The sequence below is a fragment of the Betta splendens genome, chromosome 3, assembly GCF_900634795.4.
Source record: "Betta splendens chromosome 3, fBetSpl5.4, whole genome shotgun sequence".
NCBI lineage: Eukaryota > Metazoa > Chordata > Actinopteri > Anabantiformes > Osphronemidae > Betta > Betta splendens.
Genome location: NC_040883.2, coordinates 13,469,862 through 13,489,428, shown reverse-complemented (window position 1 = coordinate 13,489,428; position 19,567 = coordinate 13,469,862). Strand labels below are relative to the sequence as shown.

General features: G+C 50.2%; 1 protein-coding gene across 1 annotated transcript; it reads right to left on the bottom strand.

Moving 5' to 3' along the window:
* Positions 1–14,965: 14,965 nt before the first annotated feature.
* LOC114852032 (protein phosphatase 1 regulatory subunit 3E) lies at positions 14,966–19,555 on the bottom strand. The gene has a single exon (XM_029144055.3). The coding sequence runs from the start codon at positions 19,087–19,089 to the stop codon at positions 18,169–18,171; it is 921 nt and encodes a 306-aa protein (XP_028999888.1). The 5' UTR covers positions 19,090–19,555; the 3' UTR covers positions 14,966–18,168.
* Positions 19,556–19,567: the final 12 nt, after the last annotated feature.

Here is a 19,567-nt window from a genome sequence, read left to right as displayed (position 1 = left end):
TCTGTTGCACCGTGCTCAGAGTCAGGTGCCTCCTCTATGTCACTGCTGTGCCTCCTAAAAACAAAGCAAGGGGCCGAATAAAAGGACCACAATGATATGAGCCGCACTCCGCAGGTCCTCGCCCACCCAAGATCAGTTTTTGTTCCCAGCCTGGCAACCATGAAAGTAAAAGAAGGCATTCCTCAGTGATGCAGGCCTGTTTCTACAGAGAGCAGGGGGAGAACAGTCACCCATCAGACATCAGACAGTCTCAGGCTTCTCCCCTGATGAAGTCACAAGTTCATTTCTTCACACATCCCTCCCATCATTCTTCCACAAAGTACCACCTCCGACACAGTGTACCGTTAATGGTGCGCCGTCGTCATTCATTTACAACACTGTCTCCTAGTGTCAGATCTCGGTACTGCATCGTGTGGGAAATCCCCCAGTGCAGCCAGTCAGACTAGGGTTGATGCAGGCAAATCACAGCTGAGGTGGAAAGAGTGCTGGAAGCAGAGCAAGTAGGAAGAGAGAGAAAACATTAAAAAACATGAAACTACCATTTATCTCCTTTGTTTCATCGCTCTGAGGCGAAGAGCGGTGTAAAGGTCCAAAAGATTAACCCGTGATAATGAGCATCATGGAAGGATTTCAGTCCACGCTTCCTTTTTGAACCTCTGCCTGATTTTTGTCTGTCTGCACATTCTACCTCAATTTATTTTGTGATTTCACATTTGTTCTGACCACCATGAAGCTCCAGGACAGAAGCTTACCATGACATGGCCAGGCTCAGGGCACAGGAGGTCCACTGTGCGTCCCAGTGGGGGTGGGCTGCTTCCATACAGACCAAGGGGCAAACGTGATGGGGCCCTGTGGTTTTTGACACCACCTTCTACCTTCAGAAAGCAACAAAAGCCGCATGCATGGCTGAGCACACGGCCTCTGTTTGCTGCTGACGTTTGCTCTCAGACACATCATAAAAACACAAGCCCACAGCAGGCGATACACTGACACCGGACTCTCTCCTGTGTGCATCAGTGCCTCCTGGGCCACATGGGAGGCATTATTTTATAGTTACACCACAGAGACCCCGGGGTGTCAGTAAAAGGGTTTAAGAGAATGGAGCGTATCAGCAGTTAAATAACTGCATTGAAATGTATTTTACAAATCCGATCCAACGGTGAACTCACGGGCCGCTTTGACGGACAATGTTATAAAAGTTTAAGTGGTGTGATTTAATTTTCTCCGTCAGCGTAACAGCTACAGCCGGTGGCTCACATTACCCACCAGTTAAACCCAGAGCCTCACTGGGAGCAGCAGTCATCATTACGGCCTGACCTGCTGTTTCAGTGCAGCGGACGCGCAGGTTCTCTCCTTTCCACCGATCGGACCTTTTTTCCACTCATGTGAATCTGTTCGACACACACTTTGAGACTGATGGATGAGTTGAGGAGGAGGTCATGGTTGGCAACAACTAGATAAAAGTTTACACCAATAATAATCTATTCTTTAAAAAGAACTGCATTAAAGCGATTACGGGATTTAAGAGATGACGATTTGGTTCCACCGATGCTCATTGCTGCCTCTGCACAGTGTGCTGTGCTCAGAGGTTTATAGTGTTTATGAAGTTGAACTCTGCTATGTTTCACAGACTGATACCAGCCACGCTCGCTGCAGCTGCCAGCCACAGCTCTGCTTCCTGGCAGAGAGGAAGCGAGTGTGTAACAGACGCAGGACGAAAAGCATGAGCAAGCGAGCCGTTGGTCCAGGTCCCTGCGTGGCCGCCATGACGGCGGCCGCTCGCTTATTTACCAGTGCTGTGGAAACTGAAGCCGGGCCGTTTAAACGCCTTAAAAAGACGCTGAGGTCCATCGATTGGCCGGTGAAGCGCGTTGTGCCGGAGCGAGAGAGACAATGGAGCCTCACGGGAGACGCCTGGACATTCTCCTTATTGTTTGTTTATTCATTTATTGCTGCAGAATCTCTTCCCTCTGTCCAGGGTCAGAGGTGCAGCTCAGGAATGCGTTTCCTCCGAACACCCAGCTTTTACAGTGCACACACGCACCGTCCCCTCCACGTGTTGGTCTGTGTTCCCCCGCTTTACTATAATGTACAATATGAGCTCCAGGCCTTGGTGCAGTCAGGGCTTCAGTGTTGTGACTTGACGCCTGGGACCCTTGCAGGTGACCCCATCACAGCTGGAGTCTCTGTGTGTGAGGCCCCAGCGACACGAGGTCGACCCAACCCACCTTCACCTGTACTTGTCAATCAATGGCAAAGCCCTCCCAGCCCGAGGCTCCGCGCAGCCCCCTCCCCACCTCAGTCCTCAAAATGCCTTGACATACTTCTGATGAACATTCCTCCCTCCACGGGTCACTGAGACCCACAGGAGGAAGGCTCCACTGGGGGAAGAGAGCACTTAAGAGGGAAGAGGGAGCGACGAGGAGAGAAGACAGACCCGAGAAGCCACAAGAGGAAGACGGAGGGGATGGATGTTTGGAGAAGAAGGATCAGCGATAAGAGGGTCCTGATGAGGTTTCCCTGCTGGGTCATTGGACGCTCCTGGGACGCAGATGTTAGCGAGCGGTTTCCCACTCTGTCGTTCTCCTCCAGCCACGCTTGCACTTGCAGCATTTCTGAAGACTAATCGCAGATTCTTTCCTTGACCTTAGAAATGACCTAGAATCTCCAGTTTGATGTAGTCAAGACACACACACACACACACACACACACACACACACACACACACAGAGGCAGGCTCTCTGTAATAGCTCTTCCATCTTCAGCCCCTGTTCCCTTTCTATGACACATCGCCATCTTTCACCTCTGCAGCGGCGGCTAATAGCCCGAAAATAATGGCCCGGATGAACACAGAGGACATCAGAGGCGAGAGGAAAGGCCAGCGAATCCGAGGATGGTGCCGCTCGTACAGAGACGCCTGGAATAATGGGAAAGGAATGCGGTGTGACGACTCCCCCGGGACCGGCCCAGAAGGCCCTCTGGCTCGGCAGCAAACGGGAACGCTCGAGGAGCGAAGGGTGCACACATATATAAGAGCTTTAACAGCACCCCCCGACCCCCCCCCCACACACACACACACACACACACACACACACACACACACACACACACACACACACACACACACACGCACACACACACCACACACACACAGAACCATACACACACACACACACACATACACGCACACACACACACAGAACCATACACACACACACACACACAACACCACACACACACACACACACACACACACACACAGAACCACACACTCGCCCCCCACCCCCCCTTCCTGTGCCGACCTACTGGAGTCGGCTGTTGTTGTTGGCTGCTTGCCGCCTACGGAAGAAGCGCGCCCTCAGCCTCTCTCTCTCCCTCCCTCCCTTCTCCTCGCTCGCTCCTTCGCTCTCGCTCGCTGCCAGGGAAATGCTGATGACATGACAACTTCAAAAAGGTCCCTGGAAAAAAGACTTAGCGCCCTCCCTCGTCCCTATCAAATAATCCCATTCCTTGTGTACGGTCCCACCTTCCACTGTTGGTGTCAGCACTCAGTATCCACCCTGTCGCCCTCGCTCCCCATCTATCTCTATCACCTTTGCATTTTGTGTAGTTGTATTTTTATTTTTAAACTGTTACGTCTGTTATGTTGCTTGTCCGGTTTCTGCCTGTTAACATGTAGCTGTGTGTGTGTGTGTGTGTGTGTGTGTGTGTGTGTGTGTGTGTGTGTGTGTGTGTGTGTGTGTGTGTGTGTGTGTGTGTGTGTGTGTGTGTTTGCAGGGAATTAAAAAGACTCTTTATGCAGGTTGTGTGTATGTCAGGCACCTCATGTATCACACAGCACCGCTGTTCATTGGAACAAAATGAATGGGAGACCAGGGGCTTTCCTTCAATGCACACACACACACACACACACATACACACACATCCTCTTACAGGTTGGCAGGAGTCCTGGGATGTTGGTCACACGAGGAGCAGTGTGACTCTGAGCCAGTAGTCACAGGAGGATGATGAGTTCAGGAGCAGAGGAAGGAGGAAGAGCCTTGGGGACTGCGTTTGGGTCAGAGTCATCTTTACATTCACGCTTTGACTCACAGCTTCATGCTTGTTTCCCAAGCCATTAAATCACTATGAAGCTTTTTTTCCTGAACACATCTTGAAAAATAGAAGAAACAACTGGAAGTTGTTATTCATTTTTTCTAAATCTAATAAAGTGCATTTTTATGTTGCAAGCCTTTATAATGATGTGATGAACGCTGTGCAGATTTATCATTGTATTTCTCTTTATTGTGGTGTGTGTGTGTGTGTGTGTGTGTGTGTGTGTGTGTGTGTGTGTGTGTGTGTGTGTGTGTGTGTGTGTGTGTGTGTGTGTGTGTGTGTGTGTTGTGCCTTGTCTTACCAGTAGCAGAGGTCCCTGAATGTCTGCAGCTTTCCAAATCAAAGCCTTTCATCGTCTGCATGGTTCAGCACAACACTGTGCACAGTTAGAGGAGCCTGATGGATCACAGATGTGTGGCAGTGCCCTGATTGATCCTGGAGCATGTCCACGAGACGCTGGTGTAATCTGAGGCTCACTCAGTGTGAAACTAGCGGGAAATCATTTTATACTGAGATGCTGGATGAACGTTATCATTACGGCTGCACGCTGATATTTAGCTCACACTCCCTAATTACAGTCTCACAGACCCAGCAGCTCCTTCTTGATTCATTTGATTGTCTTGCAGAGATTTTTCATTCTTGTGTCAGTCGAGTCTAAACAACGAAACAGAGAGCGCGGAGGAATCAAGTGAGCAGCCGTTCACATCTGCAGAGGGCTCTGGTTCTGTCCCGACCTCCGCTCCTCTCCAGCCACTGATGCTACTGCATGACAACGGCTTTCACAATGCTTCCTGAGCCGCTGGGCCAAGGGCCAGAGTCGTGCTTGAGAAAAAGACTCTTTCACTCTCACTTATAGATTGTCTTTCGTCTTAAAAAATGTATTATCGTTAAAGATTGAGCCAGCCAGTGCACAGGATACTTTAGATTTTGCTGATTCAGCATCATTTAGAGATGGATGACAGTCAAACAGAGCATCCTTCCAGCTCTACTAAACCACTTCAAATAATAAACGCATTATTTTTAAATCTGTCGTTATCACTCCCACTCTTTTGCACAACTTTACTTTCTTCTCGGCTGGTAATACATTGATTTACGCCACTAGACGCCTCGCGCATTGTGAAACTGTGAGCTAAACCGTGCTTGTGTTGTTAAAAAAAGGAATAAATAAGATCATTAATGTCTACATCAAACCGCAGCAGATGATTCTCAAAGGCCTGTGACGGATGAGGTCCGTGGGCTGGATGAGTTCCACAGTCTGTGTTGTAAGAACCACTCAGTGATTCAGGCTCAGGAATCTGTGTTGCCTTTGTGCATGTGTCTTTCTGTGAATCATGTGTGTGTGTGTGTGTGTGTGTGTGTGTGTGTGTGTGTGTGTGTGTGTGTGTGTGTGTGTGTGTGTGTGTGTGTGTGTGTGTGTGTGTGTGTGTGCGTAGCGAGCAGGTGGCCGTCCGCAGCGGCTCACGCACGTATTCCCACGTATCGCTGCTTGTCTGATGACAGAGGCAGAGAGAGAGCGCCGGATCCAGAAGAGCAGCCCCTGTGCACGTAATCAAGCTCCAGCCGGCGCGCATGTGCACGTGCACGTGCACGCGCGCGAGTGATTGAGCACATGTGTGTTGATCACGATGCCTCACCTCAGCTCTCCCACAGCTTCCCGCCAGCTTCCCGAGGATGAAAGCGAGTGAAACCCCAGACTAGTGGGGCTCCACAGCCAATTAGGACTGTTTATTTAGCCAGCCGCGGCCGCCGAGCAGAACAGGAGCCCGCAGCCAGCCGCCGGCCCTGCAGGGCCACCTCCCCTCCGCCGCACAGCGCTCGCTCTTTTTCCACTGCTTTAAACTGGCCTGGCTCCATCTCCCCTCATGCCCCTCGCCACACTTCAGCCATTGTGTTTTTCGCAGATCCAACACTTCCAGATGTCGTCATTCCCGCGTGGTTTCCCTGTTTGCGATGCAGTCGATGCTCCTGGCATCACGAGACCAGCGCTGACGGGGTCCTGAGTTTTTCTCTCTGCAGCGCTGTGATATTCATCCTCTGGTAACATAAGCGCCTAGTTGTGGTGAGGCCTGTCATCCGCTGGTGTATTTCCCAGCAGTCCAGCATCTGCATTCATCCAATGTTCCATTGTTGGACTTAGATCATGACAGTGCTGCGGTTTCTCCCGGAGTCTGGCTTCTACTGATTTCTGACCAGTGTAAATCCTCCAGTGTTTCTCTGATGTTTTCCCTGCAGTAAAGTGACGTGGTGAGTTATTGCCGTACATGTTTTCTCACGCACACTGGCACTAACCAAGACAGGTTAGTTATTTATTGGCCTTCACGCCGGCCTTCTACTGCGCCTGTTTTTCCTGCTCGAGGTCAGGTTCATGAGGAGGAGTAGCCTCCAGCCAACATCCTCCCCCTCATCCATCACTGTGATCAGGGCTCCGCGTCTTTTCCTGTTCCCGTCGCCTCTTGTTCCAGTCCTGCGTCTTTACCGAGCTCCTTCCATCTCCTGCGTTCATTCCCTCCTCATCAACACAAGCTTCCCATGATGGATTGGCTCATTGACAGATGCCTGGGGGGGGGGGGGGGGGGGGGGGGGGGGGGGGGGGGGGGGTTACTGTGATGTGTGCAGTGGGGTGTGTGCGGAGCAGAGAGCGAGGCTGGACAGGCAACATCAAATCCCAGTAGGATCCCGTTAGCTCGTGTGGGAATGAAGGACACGTCCTCATTGAATTAACCGCTCCAGTCACACCTCATATATTCTTATGTACTGGATCAGAGTGATTGGGTTTGAGGCTGAGAGGTGTTGGTTTTGGAAAAAGCTCCTCTGCTGTGAACCCTGGGAGGAGATGTTACACTCCAACCCCAGCAACCCCCCTGTTTACTCCAACAGGCACTCAGTAACCCAGTCAATGCGTCCGGCAGGTACTGAAGGCCCAACCGGCTGCATGTCCCTCACCGTGCAGGCGTTCCAAGAGTTCACCCTAAGGTCAGAGCATCCACACAAAACCAGGCCTGAGGATCAAACGGGACAAAAAGGAGCTGGCGACCATGTTGGAGCGTTGACTGACTTGCTGGCAACAGCAAATGAGTGAGTAAAGACGAGCAAAGTTTGAGAGTTTGACTAAGGTGGTTTACTCAGAGCAGGAATAAGGCTCCGTTCACTGCCTGCTTCCTCGCCGGTGCCTGTGGTTTGGGTCTGTCGCGACCGCAGCGTGTGAGTCCATGTGTGTCCTGCAGCATCACTCGACGCCGCGGACGAGGAGGGCAGCACTCACTGAACCTAAAGCCCCAATGACATCACTTCAGACGTGACGCCCACGGATGAGTAAACCTCAGCAGATGCATGAAGGCGGCGTTGATTGGTGTCGTTTTGTGTTGGAGACTCACACACACACACACACACACACACACACACACACACACACACACACACACACACACACACACACACACACACACGTGGGCATGGACGGTGCCTGGGACAGTGTTTCTCCTGCAGCCCCTGTCTCCACGACTTAGCGTCAGGTTGAGGTCTGCCGCCGGCCTGCAGACTGGCAGGGCCATTGTTTTCATTTCCCTTCTATTAAACACCGCCTTGGGATAAAAAAAAAAAAAAAAGAAGAGGAGAGGAGAGGAGGGGTGAGGAGGGGTGAGGAACCATCTTGGGAGGATCTCTTGCTACTAGACAGCGTGTTTATCATAACAGCTGCTGTCCACAGAGGAAACTTGGCAGCCCACATCAAAGAGTCATTCACAGCCCACCTCCACCATCTGACACACACTCTTGCAGACGGATGCGTTATCCCCCCCGCTCGAACATGGACGACCGGGCTCGTTCTCAGGTTCGACTCCGTCCGGCTGCAGGCTTTACTACCTAAGCTGTTAGCTCCTGGCAGCGAGGGCCGCTTTTACGATTGTTCTGGTTTTTGTGTAAATGAATTAAAGTTCCATTTGAGTGGCGCCCCTTGTATATGCCAACACATTCTTCAGATGGAGAGCTGAGCTGGCCCCGCTTCAACACATCTCCCTCACAGACTCTCGTTAATAGGCAGCAGTCCTTACAATTCCTCCCCTCAAGACAGAGAGAGAGAGAGACGAGGAGGAGGAGGGGCGGGCGAGACCAGTGAGGGTGTTTTTATGCAGCAATTTTATCAGACTTCTTAAAGGCTCAGAGGATGAGGTTACAATTTATTTCCTCGTTAAGTCACCCCGTGCCCAGAGAGGAGCGAAGAAGCCAACGACGTCACTCTGGCGCCACCGTGAGGCCGGGACCGTCAACTACTCCTCATGTTTCCGGAGGGAGCCTTTAGCCCGTGACCTCTGCGGAGGTCAACAGAAAGGAGGCTGTGTCTGTTGCAGACACAGTGCAGGTCTCACCTGATGACTTAGCTCATTATCGCAGAGCTTTTTAATATATATTTAAGAGGTAAAGCTTCAGAGCTGTATATGTCCCTAAATCCTTCTGCTGCAGATCCGGATTAAAACACTTGTGGCTCCTTCAGTTTGTTACAGAAGCGTATTCTATCCATTCACCAAGGTTCTGCATTCTCCTCTCAGACCTTCCTCAGCCCCCCTCACCCCCCACTGTTCAGCCACGTGCAGGCCGCTGTTCACTGTGCGGCCATCTTGGATCCAAGGCCCTCGTGGCTCTGTCTCGTCATGGCTTTGTTTACCCGACGCCATTCCCCAGAGGCCTCTCTCACCTCTCCCCTCAGCTCATCTAATCGCTGGCAAGTCAAAGGATTCTCCTGTTCAACAATAAGCAGCAAACTGCCCACTCCACATAAATAATAACTGTTACTTGATGGATGCTTTTGCATTTTCCCTGTTAAATGCAAACGGCCTGTGATCACATGCTGAGGCCCCAAACACACACTTATGATGAATATATTTTATCACTTACAACCTCCAATAATGATGACATTTTTCCAGAGGGTCTGTATGTACCAGTAGGTAAAAGATCAGCCTGTCTGTTTCTATTTATGTTGGGCATTGCTGAAATCTTCCCCTCTGGATCTGTCTCTGCTGTCCAGCTGAAACAGCACAGAGCGGAGAACACTTAAGAGCCTCACTCTACACTCACACAGAGCTGCCAAAATCAAAAGCCCTCCACTGACTCCACGCCAGAAAACCTCTTCCTCGTGGCACAGGAGCATCAGCTGTGCTCGCTTGACAACCGCTGTGATGAATCTGATGTCAACATCACTGTTTGAATCTGCATCTGGGCTGAAAATGAAGCGGGGAAAGCCCGTCTCCTAGTTCTGCCGCCATGGCCGTCTCATTCACCTGACAAGTCAGGGAGGATGCAGGTCTCACCTATGATGAAGTACAGATCACCATGGCAACAGTGGAGCCTTTGGAGAGATGGAAGCACATTAGCGAGATGGAGGGGAGGAGTGAGGTTTGCACACCTGGTGAGACAAGAAAGTAGTGCACTCAGTGTATTAGCTATAAATCACAGCGTGTGTGTGCGTCCGTGTGTGTGCGTGTGTGTGTGTCGTTTCTGAGTGTCAGAAGAGATCACACTCTCCCTCACACTCTTTCCTCACGGCAGAATAAATACACACAGAACTCAAGGGCACCGCCTGCCTGAGTGTGTTCGGGCCAAACACTGCATGGCGGCAATTTTCATAGTCCCACACACTCACACACACGCACACGCTGAACACACACACACACAAAACAGGGCATAAGAGTCCAGATGGAGCGTGAAAGGGTTGCGAGAGAAGCGAGAGTTCACTCCTTCACACAGATGGAGGCGATGACGCTGTTTCTGATCACTGGGCCCCAGAGATGGGGGCAAATGGCCCGTTCGTCTCTGCCGCCAGCAGCCTTGTGCTCCGGGCTTTGTTCTCTTTAATCTGCTAACCTGTGGCTCATCCACACAGATGAGATACGTTCAGATGGTTGTAAGCGTGTGTGTGTGTGTGTGTGTGTGTGTGTGTGTGTGTGTGTGTGTGTGTTACGAGGGGCCTGTGTTAAGCAGCAAATATGGCTGTTTGTGACATCAACAGCAATGTGGGATCAGTCATGTCTTAAGGATTCATATGAGGACCCGTCATACACACGTGTGCTGTTAAATGCAATCATCTTCTCCACAATTGCTTTAATGTCTTTGCACACAAGGGGGCGGCAGAGCGCAGGTTTTAGAGCTCAGGGGTAAGTCAGCATATGCACGGCCTCAGTGCACACATGCATGAAGAGAATCCGCCTGGATCATCACACAGAAGCACTTCCTTCTACACGTGTGCCTGGGCACATGTCTTAATAAGGGGCCACACGCAGAACCACAGCCAGCCATGTCGTGCAGATGTAAGCGGTCAGGTCGGGTCAGTCAGATTTGTGTTACACTCTGCTGATCCCAGCACAGTCCTGCATGCAGATACCGCGGTTGGACGGGGGGTCACTGCGAAGGAACAGCACATCCAGTCACACGCCGGCGCCACGTGACCTGCCACTGTCTGGAGGAGGGAGACGCAGAGATAGGAGCGAGTGCCGGTGGGACGAAAGCCAGACACACAGAGGTGTGTGAGAAGGAGCGTAATTATTTCATGAGGCCTGTTGTGAGTGGAGCCGGGGCGTGCGGAGACGCGGCCGCCGGGGGGAGAAAACGATACGATTCAAGTTACTACAGAAGAGGGCGGCCTAAATATACACCGAGCGCACGCATACGTGCTCACGCCTGACACTCATGTCGCCCCACAGCGCTCACGTTTTTGCCGTAGCACTGACGCATCCAGCCTCGCGCCTCAGCAGCAGCGGGGTTCGTGTTTGCACATCTGGCCCTGTGAGGAGGGTGGATGCTGGCGAGGAGGGAGCGGAGAGACACCGGCCTCTCCTGTTACACACTCAACCTTCCTCTGCTCCGCTGTGTATTGTTGGGGGTGACCTTCTCCATTCACTGCACTGTGTATTCTCTTTCCCTCTGTTGCGCCCTCATCCGGTTACACAGACACTGAATCTCCCCATGTGTTTGAGCAAAGGTTAAGTGTGACTTTAATTACCTGAAAAATGTCGCCTCTGACAAAACAACATGCAAACAACAGATTCTGGATCAGCATCATGGACTCAGTCACACCTCTTGGCTCCTGGCCGTTTAAAATGAGGGTCTCCATGATCCATCCATCCAGTTACTGTAGTTAAGCCTGGAGCTACTGCTCCTCCTGGTCACACCCATCATCGCTGCACCTTTTCCATCTATCATACAATATATAATTATTTACCCAGGCAACACGCGTAATAATAGCACACCTGGGTCTATGTGGGTCCGATCCAGCTTCCTCCTTCAGCCCAAACACATAATGGTATTTGATTATGACACTAAACTGCCTTAAGGCAATTGAGGCACTCCTGCTCAGTGACAACAGGGACCGGCTCCTCCACAAACCACAGCGGGTCAGATAGCAGATGACTGGCTTTTCTGAAGTCTAATGGTACAGAAGAAAAGTGCAAGGTTAATATGTAGTTTCTGCTTTTATGCTGCGTCCTTGTGGCCGCGCTGCTTCATTTACCGGTGCGTACGTGGAGCTATATGGGGTTTAATCATGGGACCTCTTATTGGCTTTGTGTCACTCAATTTAACAAACTGCAGGCAACGTGGACCAACCTGCGTTTGTCACGAGCATCACTCAAGTGCAAATCCTCCCAGTCTCTTAAATAATCAGCTGCTCTTGACACAAGTGTCAGCTGGGAAATGACATTGTTAAATGTTCCGCTGTTTATCTGCTCCAACCATATGAGTCATTCAAAGAGGGGAGGAGAGACACAGAGGAGGGAGAAAGAGAGAGAGGGAGAGACAAAGAGAGAGAGACAGAGACAGAAACCGTTTGTACGTGTTTTCTAATATGTGCTTTTCACGTGTGGGTTTGATGCTTTGTTTCCGCCTTCATCCATCTTAGGTCAAACTGAGATCACGCAGCGACTGATGAATGTGTGGACACAGTCTGGATCACTAGGCTATTTATAAGTGAGCCTTTGGCCCAGAGACCTTTTCTGGTGCCAGGGCAAGAAATTTACGGCGTCTGCAGTGTCGTGTCTGAATACTTGTTGCTTTATGAGAATATGAAATACAGAGCAAGAACAAGCAGAGAAAGAAAAATATCGAGGACGGAAGGAATGGAGGAAGGAGCAGAAACCTGATGTTTAGAATGAGATGCAAACGACCAGAATATGATGTCACGACCATAACAGAAATGAGAAAAGAAATGTAATGTGGAACAATATTCCAGCGGGCAGCGTCTCCTGCTGAGCTCGCATCAAACAGAACCTTCTTATTTTATTACAAAGCGTAGAGTCGCCCGCTCCAGAGGGAGACGAGCGGAATCGTAATGTGGACCTGACTCCCTGTTCATTTCACACTAATGGAACCATTTCAGGCTTTGACATTAGGTCCATTTGCTGTGAGCTATTATTGCTATTACTACTACTACTACAACTAATACTAATACTTATACTCATACTAATAATACTACTAATAATAACAGTGTAGCACAGCCTTAGTCCATATGTGACCCCTGGTCCTGGATCTGTTCTCACATGAACTGTCTCTTGGGAGCGAGAGTAGAGACGTGAGTGGAAAGTTTTATCCGTGGTTCCTGACAGGATGCGTTGGCATCCTCTCTGAGAACAATCACCTCAGCATAGTAATTATCTAGCGCCGCCGTACATTTGGTATGGAACGTGGGGAGTCATCAACTGACTGAGGACTGATTCTCTACCAATGCCATAGAACCAATTGCTGCTATTTGTTAGGAACACAATGCAAACGCGAAATGATTATGAGCATTTGCTGCTGCTGCGTCTCAGCGTGTCTAAAGGGAGGCATGCATCCTTGGCACAGGGCCGTGGTCCTGTTAGAAAACTATTTCCTCCCTAACCTACTTCCTTTAAGATGTCTAAATATGGTGCGTGGAGAAACAGGTCACTTCTCCTTCTCAAGAACAAATGATTATCAACCTCAGTAGAAAGAAGACGCTAAAAAACCTGTGCCTTGAAACATAAACATATACGAGAATTAAAAGGGATCATTTCATTTATAACATGGTGGTTCACAGGTGGAGTTGAGGAAACAAGGCCGTTGTGTTGTTGTGCTCGCTGAGAGGATCAACAACTTCTCCAGAGTTCCTTCTTTTAATTATTCAGCGCTGTGATGAGGTCACGGCTCTGCTGAGTCAGCATTCATCTCTGCTTTATTACAGCTGCGGGAGACGCTTGGGACGAGGGCGGCTGCAGTTTAATAATGGCCGGAGCCTCGGGGAGGAAGCAGCGGGACGATCAGCGTCCTCACACGAGCGCAGCAGCGTGTGGTTCAGCTGTTAATACACAGCAGGACCACGCTGCCTCATCACCTCATTACAGGGGCAACGCCACAAATCCACTTTGCAGATACCTTCTGTGTGGCGTCATTTGCTTCCTGTGGGACTAGATACACACACACACACACACACACACACACACACACACTCGCTGCTAAAACTTTCCGCCTGTAAAACCAGCGGTTGATGTTGAGGCGGCTCAGATGAGTTACGACCCGTCAAATAAGAATCCGGACATGATAAATGCGGCACGGAGCCGTCGGATCAAACTGAGCGTGTCTTCATTTGCCGCCTCACTCCACTCACTGCCATTGGATATTTTAATCCCTTCTTTATCTCCCTTCAGTGGAATTACGTGATTTTTCCACTCGATGCGAGCTGCTGAGTGGCGCTAATCACGGAATCGAATTAGAATCTCACAGCGGGCTTTTATTGATTGGCCATATGGGCTCACGGCGGCTGCACGCCTGCATGCTGTCAGGACGCTCTCACAACAACCGACAGGAAGAAACTTTCTGTTTGTAATCCAACACTGCAGGTTATTAATATAATATTCACTAAAACACCTCCTGCTCAGAACTAGCTCTCATTCAGCTGAGACGGCCTCCGATTACAGAGCTCTTATCACACGACCACGCTAATTCCTTCTGAAGGGACTTTGTTGATGAAATATTTAATCACAGCAGTTGTATTTAGTTATTTCTAACTGTATTTGGATAAAACACATACTATGAATATTTACACTAAGTGCCCAGATTATTAGGAACCCCTGCCTATAACTCAATCCAACACAGCCACTCTGCTATTTATTTTCCCTTTAGGTTGTAAGGTTATAACAACGTTTAGGTTGAAGCTGTCAGAAAGGTGATGATTCTACTAGATGGTTATTATTATTACACAGTGGGACTCCTTACCATAATACAGTGTCCAGTGAGTGTATATAACAGCATCTATCTAAGCTCTGAGCCGGCTGCCTGGAGTCAAGATAAGCGAGCAGCTAACTGCTGTCACCACTCCAGCGGCTGCACCACATCTGGATGCGGTGAGGACGCTCCTGGCTTTTCAAGGCGACGTAGGAGAGCGACGCTCAGACTCGGTCAGTCACATGTGCGTGTACTGTACACGGTCTGCTCACTGTGTCCCAGCTAAGCTCCTGCTCCTGTCGCCCCTCTTCCTACCTCCCCTCCCCCTCGCGTACGTGTGGCGTCAGACTGCAATCGACTCAAGGACGTGTCCGCAGCCGTGTCTACAGAGGCGATGGATATAGCACACTGCAGTGGTGCTGCTTAATGAATGGAGACCCGCAGCTGCCCCTTTGTGCACGAGATGCGTAGCTGACCTAATAATCGGAAACCTGGGGAACACAGCGCTCTGCAGTCACACACAACGCACACACATCACACTAGATCCTGTTTATATTTGTGTATAAAGCTGTAGAGGCCAGCACACAATAGTTGGGAGTCAAATCTATGATTATGTAATAATAATCACATCATAAGCACAGAGCAGCTGAATAAAGTCCACTCTACCACAGTAAATGTGGGGAGAGCGTCCAACAAGACAGGCGGCTTGAGTTCTATCACAGATGCCTTTATTAACCATTGTTTTACAAAATATAGGTTACATTAAAAACTAAAAAAAAAAAACATAAATAATGGCATGTTGCAGTTGCACATGCAACATGGTTAACATTCACTGCAAAAGAAGAAAATGAGAAAGATTACGATAGAGATTAACACTGACCGCAGATGTTAAAACACACGACATGCACAGGATTTACAGAAACCCCCTCACTGACAGGAACGCAAACCAAAACATACATATGTGCCGTACAGTGGTAAGAAATGAGAGGTGATTCAGGCTTTCCACAGTTAGCAGCTATTCACAAAAGAAGCTTTGATTTCTATATATTATATATTTCTCTATATATATATCTCTACATATACTTTTTCTTTCGTCCCCTCATCTCAGTGTACTAACCCTGCTCTGATTCTCAGCACCTACAATCGTACGTCGCTTCTGCCAAAAGCTAAGAGACACCAGATCGTATCTGTGATCTGTGCCTCCTGTAATAACAGACCTTCGATCCCGTCCTCCCATAACAAACAAACACTTCCCGTCTTCCACCTCTCTTACATGAACGGACCCGCGGCGTGTTACAGGCCTGAGCGTGTGCGCGCCGCCGCTCCGTGTCACTGTGACTGCGCATGTTTCAGGGAAATCAGCGTTTACCTCCCTGTTACCTGGAGCCTCACCTCTGACCTGACTGCGTTTGCTGTATTGCCTATTTGCTCACCAGCCTCGTTAGAGAAAGACTTGGTTAAAGAGTGTGCTTCTCAAAGTTCCACCTGCAGCGTCACACAACCGCAAACGTTTTACCCTTTTGCGTCTCACAGTCAGTCCTGCTTTCAAAAAATTCAAACTACACACAACACGCAACAGTAATAGAGACATTCAATATGAAACATTAACACATTGTACATACATATCTAAATATCAGTGAGTTCTGATGCAAACTGTTTGTGAATACACTGAGGTGAAAGTCTAATCGAACCCGAAGCCCTTCGTTACAGTAGCTTAATGGTGAAACACCAGCAGGTGTGGAAGATGCCGGCGGAGCAGTGACCGTCCACGCGTCACATGCATTGTGGAAACTCGACAGACTAATGGAATGGAAGACAGAGAAAGCATCATCTTACGTCAAGTAGCCCCAACACTGTGCCGCTCCCAAACAGAAGCAAATCCCACCGCGAGTCAAAAGCTGAAATATTAAAACCACATTCCGTGTTGGCAGTGTTTATTTGGTAGCGATGCATCTCTCTGCGCCCACGTCAGCGGTCGCCGCCAGGTTCGCAGCGGTTTCTGATATTGCACTGCACGGAGGCGTGAACAGGTTGCATAGACGATATGCAAATACCCACTCATTAACAACACACAGGAAGCTCTGCCGTGTTCACACCTTGTTACCTATTTTAGAGCCGAACGAACAGATCTGTACAAGAAGAGCTAGCGAACGTCGACCGACCACTGGCCTTCGCTCCGTTCTGCAGCTTTTTTTTACACCATCACTTGGAGCACAGCATTAACACAAACCATGTCAGAGTTGTGGAGTGACTATTACCGATGGAGCCACAGTGGAACTGCTCCAAAAACTAAGTGGTTACAGGAATAGACTCCATCCACATCCTGCCCTGATGGCCTCATTAAAAGGAGAGCTTCCCTCTGAGGCCGTGACGATGTAAACAAAAGCCAAGTGATGTCCAGATTACAGTGGGAGCGTTGGAATTAAAGGCATCCTGCCAATAAATAGTCTGTAGTATCAGCTTTTATGACAACTTAAATGTGGCTTTTTTCAGTTCTGTGATCGTTTCAGCATTTTAATGTGCGTGAAGTCGGGAAACCTGACGAGCGGCCTGAATTATTTAAAAACACAGATGTAATTCAAGCACAGGTTGTGGAAGTAGCGGACGCTGGGATGAAACCGATTTGGTCCCGCGTGAGGAGGTTGTGGAGCAGCAGCATTGCACAGTGATGACCACCACGTACGTCTAAAGGAGCAAAAGCTGGTGGAACGCGGTCGTCCTTGTTACAGCTACACGGGCGACAGACATCACTGCTCTACCAAAGTTACACAGTGCACTGACGAATGTCTGGCTTGGTTCGAAATCTGAAAATGTCCAATAACAACTCTGCGTTGGAACGTCTCTATTAGAAAATAACCGTTGTGAAAATAAAATCTGTTTTATCACCATCACCCTGAAGAAGAGGAAAAGTCCACGAGCAATCTGAGGTAAATGTGAACTACTGAAGACTGGTTGTATAAACACACTCTTGATGCAAAATGCATGAAGCTGTTGGAATTATTTTGCTTTTTTTAGAGCCATAACTGCTTAAATCATCGTCTTTGGGTTAGGCCCTCTTTATAATCACTCTGATACTATATGAGCAAATATATACAATGGGTGCAAACATATGGCAAGAAGGCAGGTTTATGAGTAAAGATGGTGTCCCTGGGTTGGCAGGCTACAGGTAAATGGAGAACAGGTCATTCCCAGCGCCTAGAAGCCTCGTTTTAAGAAGAGCGTTAAATAATGACAGCAGGCGTCTAACGCATTTAGCCTCTTCAAGCCTAATAAATAAATCTATATACAGTAATTAATGCACAACTTCCTACATCATGGCTTAAAATAAGGCATTTTGTTCAACGTCATGACAAAGGGAACCGTCGTGTCGCGCAGGTCACTGACACGTGGTGTGTGGTTCCCGACGCCAGCTGACTGCCGGCGTTACGCTACCGGTCGGCTCGGCGTCCACGCCAGCCAACACGTGATGCCCACTGCCTCCCATTAAGCCGAATTGTTTTGCAACACATGCACAGCAAAGTTGAAAAGGAAAAAAAAAATCCCCCGCATCCCCCTGAAATGAGCGGTGATGCCTAGAGTTGGCATTGCCCGGCACGTTTTCCGTGGCACGTGTTTCTACATTACGTAATGTGACCGAGCCCTCCCAAAGGGCACCGAGCTGTACAGAGCCCTGACATCAAGGCAAAATCCCCGACGGCGTCCCGCACCGGGTACCGATCACTGTAGGACTCAACCCGTCACCCAGAAATCTGAAATGTTGTGGGGTAAATTGTGTCACAGCACGCGTGGAGCTGACAGTGGCAGAACTTAAAATGGTCGTTAACAGGCTACAGTCAGAATTAAGGTACCCGGAACATTAATGCTGCGTAAACTACGCGCGTGCGGCGTCGCCACCGCAGGCGGCGCAGCTCAGATGAAGTGGATCCATCCGTTCTCCCATTCCCGAGGTGGGGACATCTTGAACCTGTGATGGCGCACTTTGTAGTTGTTGCCATGGTTATTATCCCAGAACTCTCGCCCGCCGACACAGTACTTGATGGCGAACTGCAGCGTGCCTCCGTTGTCGAGGTACGTGGGCATGACGATCTTGAAGCGGAACTTATCGGTGACGCCGTCGCTGGAGTCGGGGACGTACGACGCCAAACTGTCCATGAACGTGATCCAGTTGTTGAGGGAATACCGCAAAGAGACGCTCTTTTCGAAAGCCAGGTTGAGGACGCGCACGAACCCGGACAGGCTGAATTCGTCGGCTTCGACGCTCTCCAACAGGACCTTCACCTCCCTCACTGTCTGCTCGAAGCCCGGCAGCGTGCCCGGGTTGGTGAACTGCAACTCCATGAACACGGACTGCGAGGGCGCGCGGGGGAACTTGGTGTTCAGGTGGTTGAACTGGAGGGGTCCTTTGGGCAGCTTCGCCAGAATGCGCTCCGGCACCTCTGGCACATCTGTATCGTCGAAATGCTTCACGGAAATGAGCTCCAGGCCGAGAGAATCGGCGAAGCGGACTTTCTTCTGGCTGGTTGGACTTCTGCTGCGGCTGATCTCCAACTTCGCCCTCTCGGTGGGCGTCGGCAGCGACTTGCATCTCCGACGCAGGTTCGGACTCTGGGGCTTGAGGAAAGCCTCTCTGCCCCGCGGTCTCTCGTCCACGACGGGACTCTCGACGGGCTCGCAGGTGCCGTTCACCATGTCAGCATCTTCCCCGTCTTCCAGCCGCGGGTTGGCGGCCGTCAGGCTTCCGAACAGTCCCGCTATGCAGCTGTAGTTCCTCGGAAGGCAGTTCTTGGGGGGCAACATGACCGCGACAGGATGCACGGACTCCGCTTCCATAAAACGCAGCAGCAGCGTCTGCACTGCAGAAGCGAAGTGGTCGTGATGAGAGGGAGGGGGGGAGGGGGGAGCCCGGCGAGTCAAGAAACGGAGCAGGTGTCAGTGTCCCCCGCGCGGATAGGCGCTCCGCTTACGTCACCAGCTCGCGGCGCAGCGCTGGACCAATGGGCCGAGCTGTTGTTGCGTTTGTTCGCGTCCGCAGATCCAGATCAGCCGCCGTCAATGTCAGCTGGAGCGAACGTCGAGCCCCCGTACTTGTTGCAGAAAGAATACAAGAAGACGCGACGGCGCGTGTAACGAACGCGCCCGGTCACGACGCGGGTTAACGTGACGCGCGCCGCTGTACGTGCAGAACTGAACGGAGCAATGAACCGCAACTTCCTCCTTCTCGGCCTGAGGCTTTCAAGCAATAAAATCAAAATAAGCCAACCCCCGATCGCCTGCTCCACACAGTGAACAGCTGGCAGAAACACTTTAA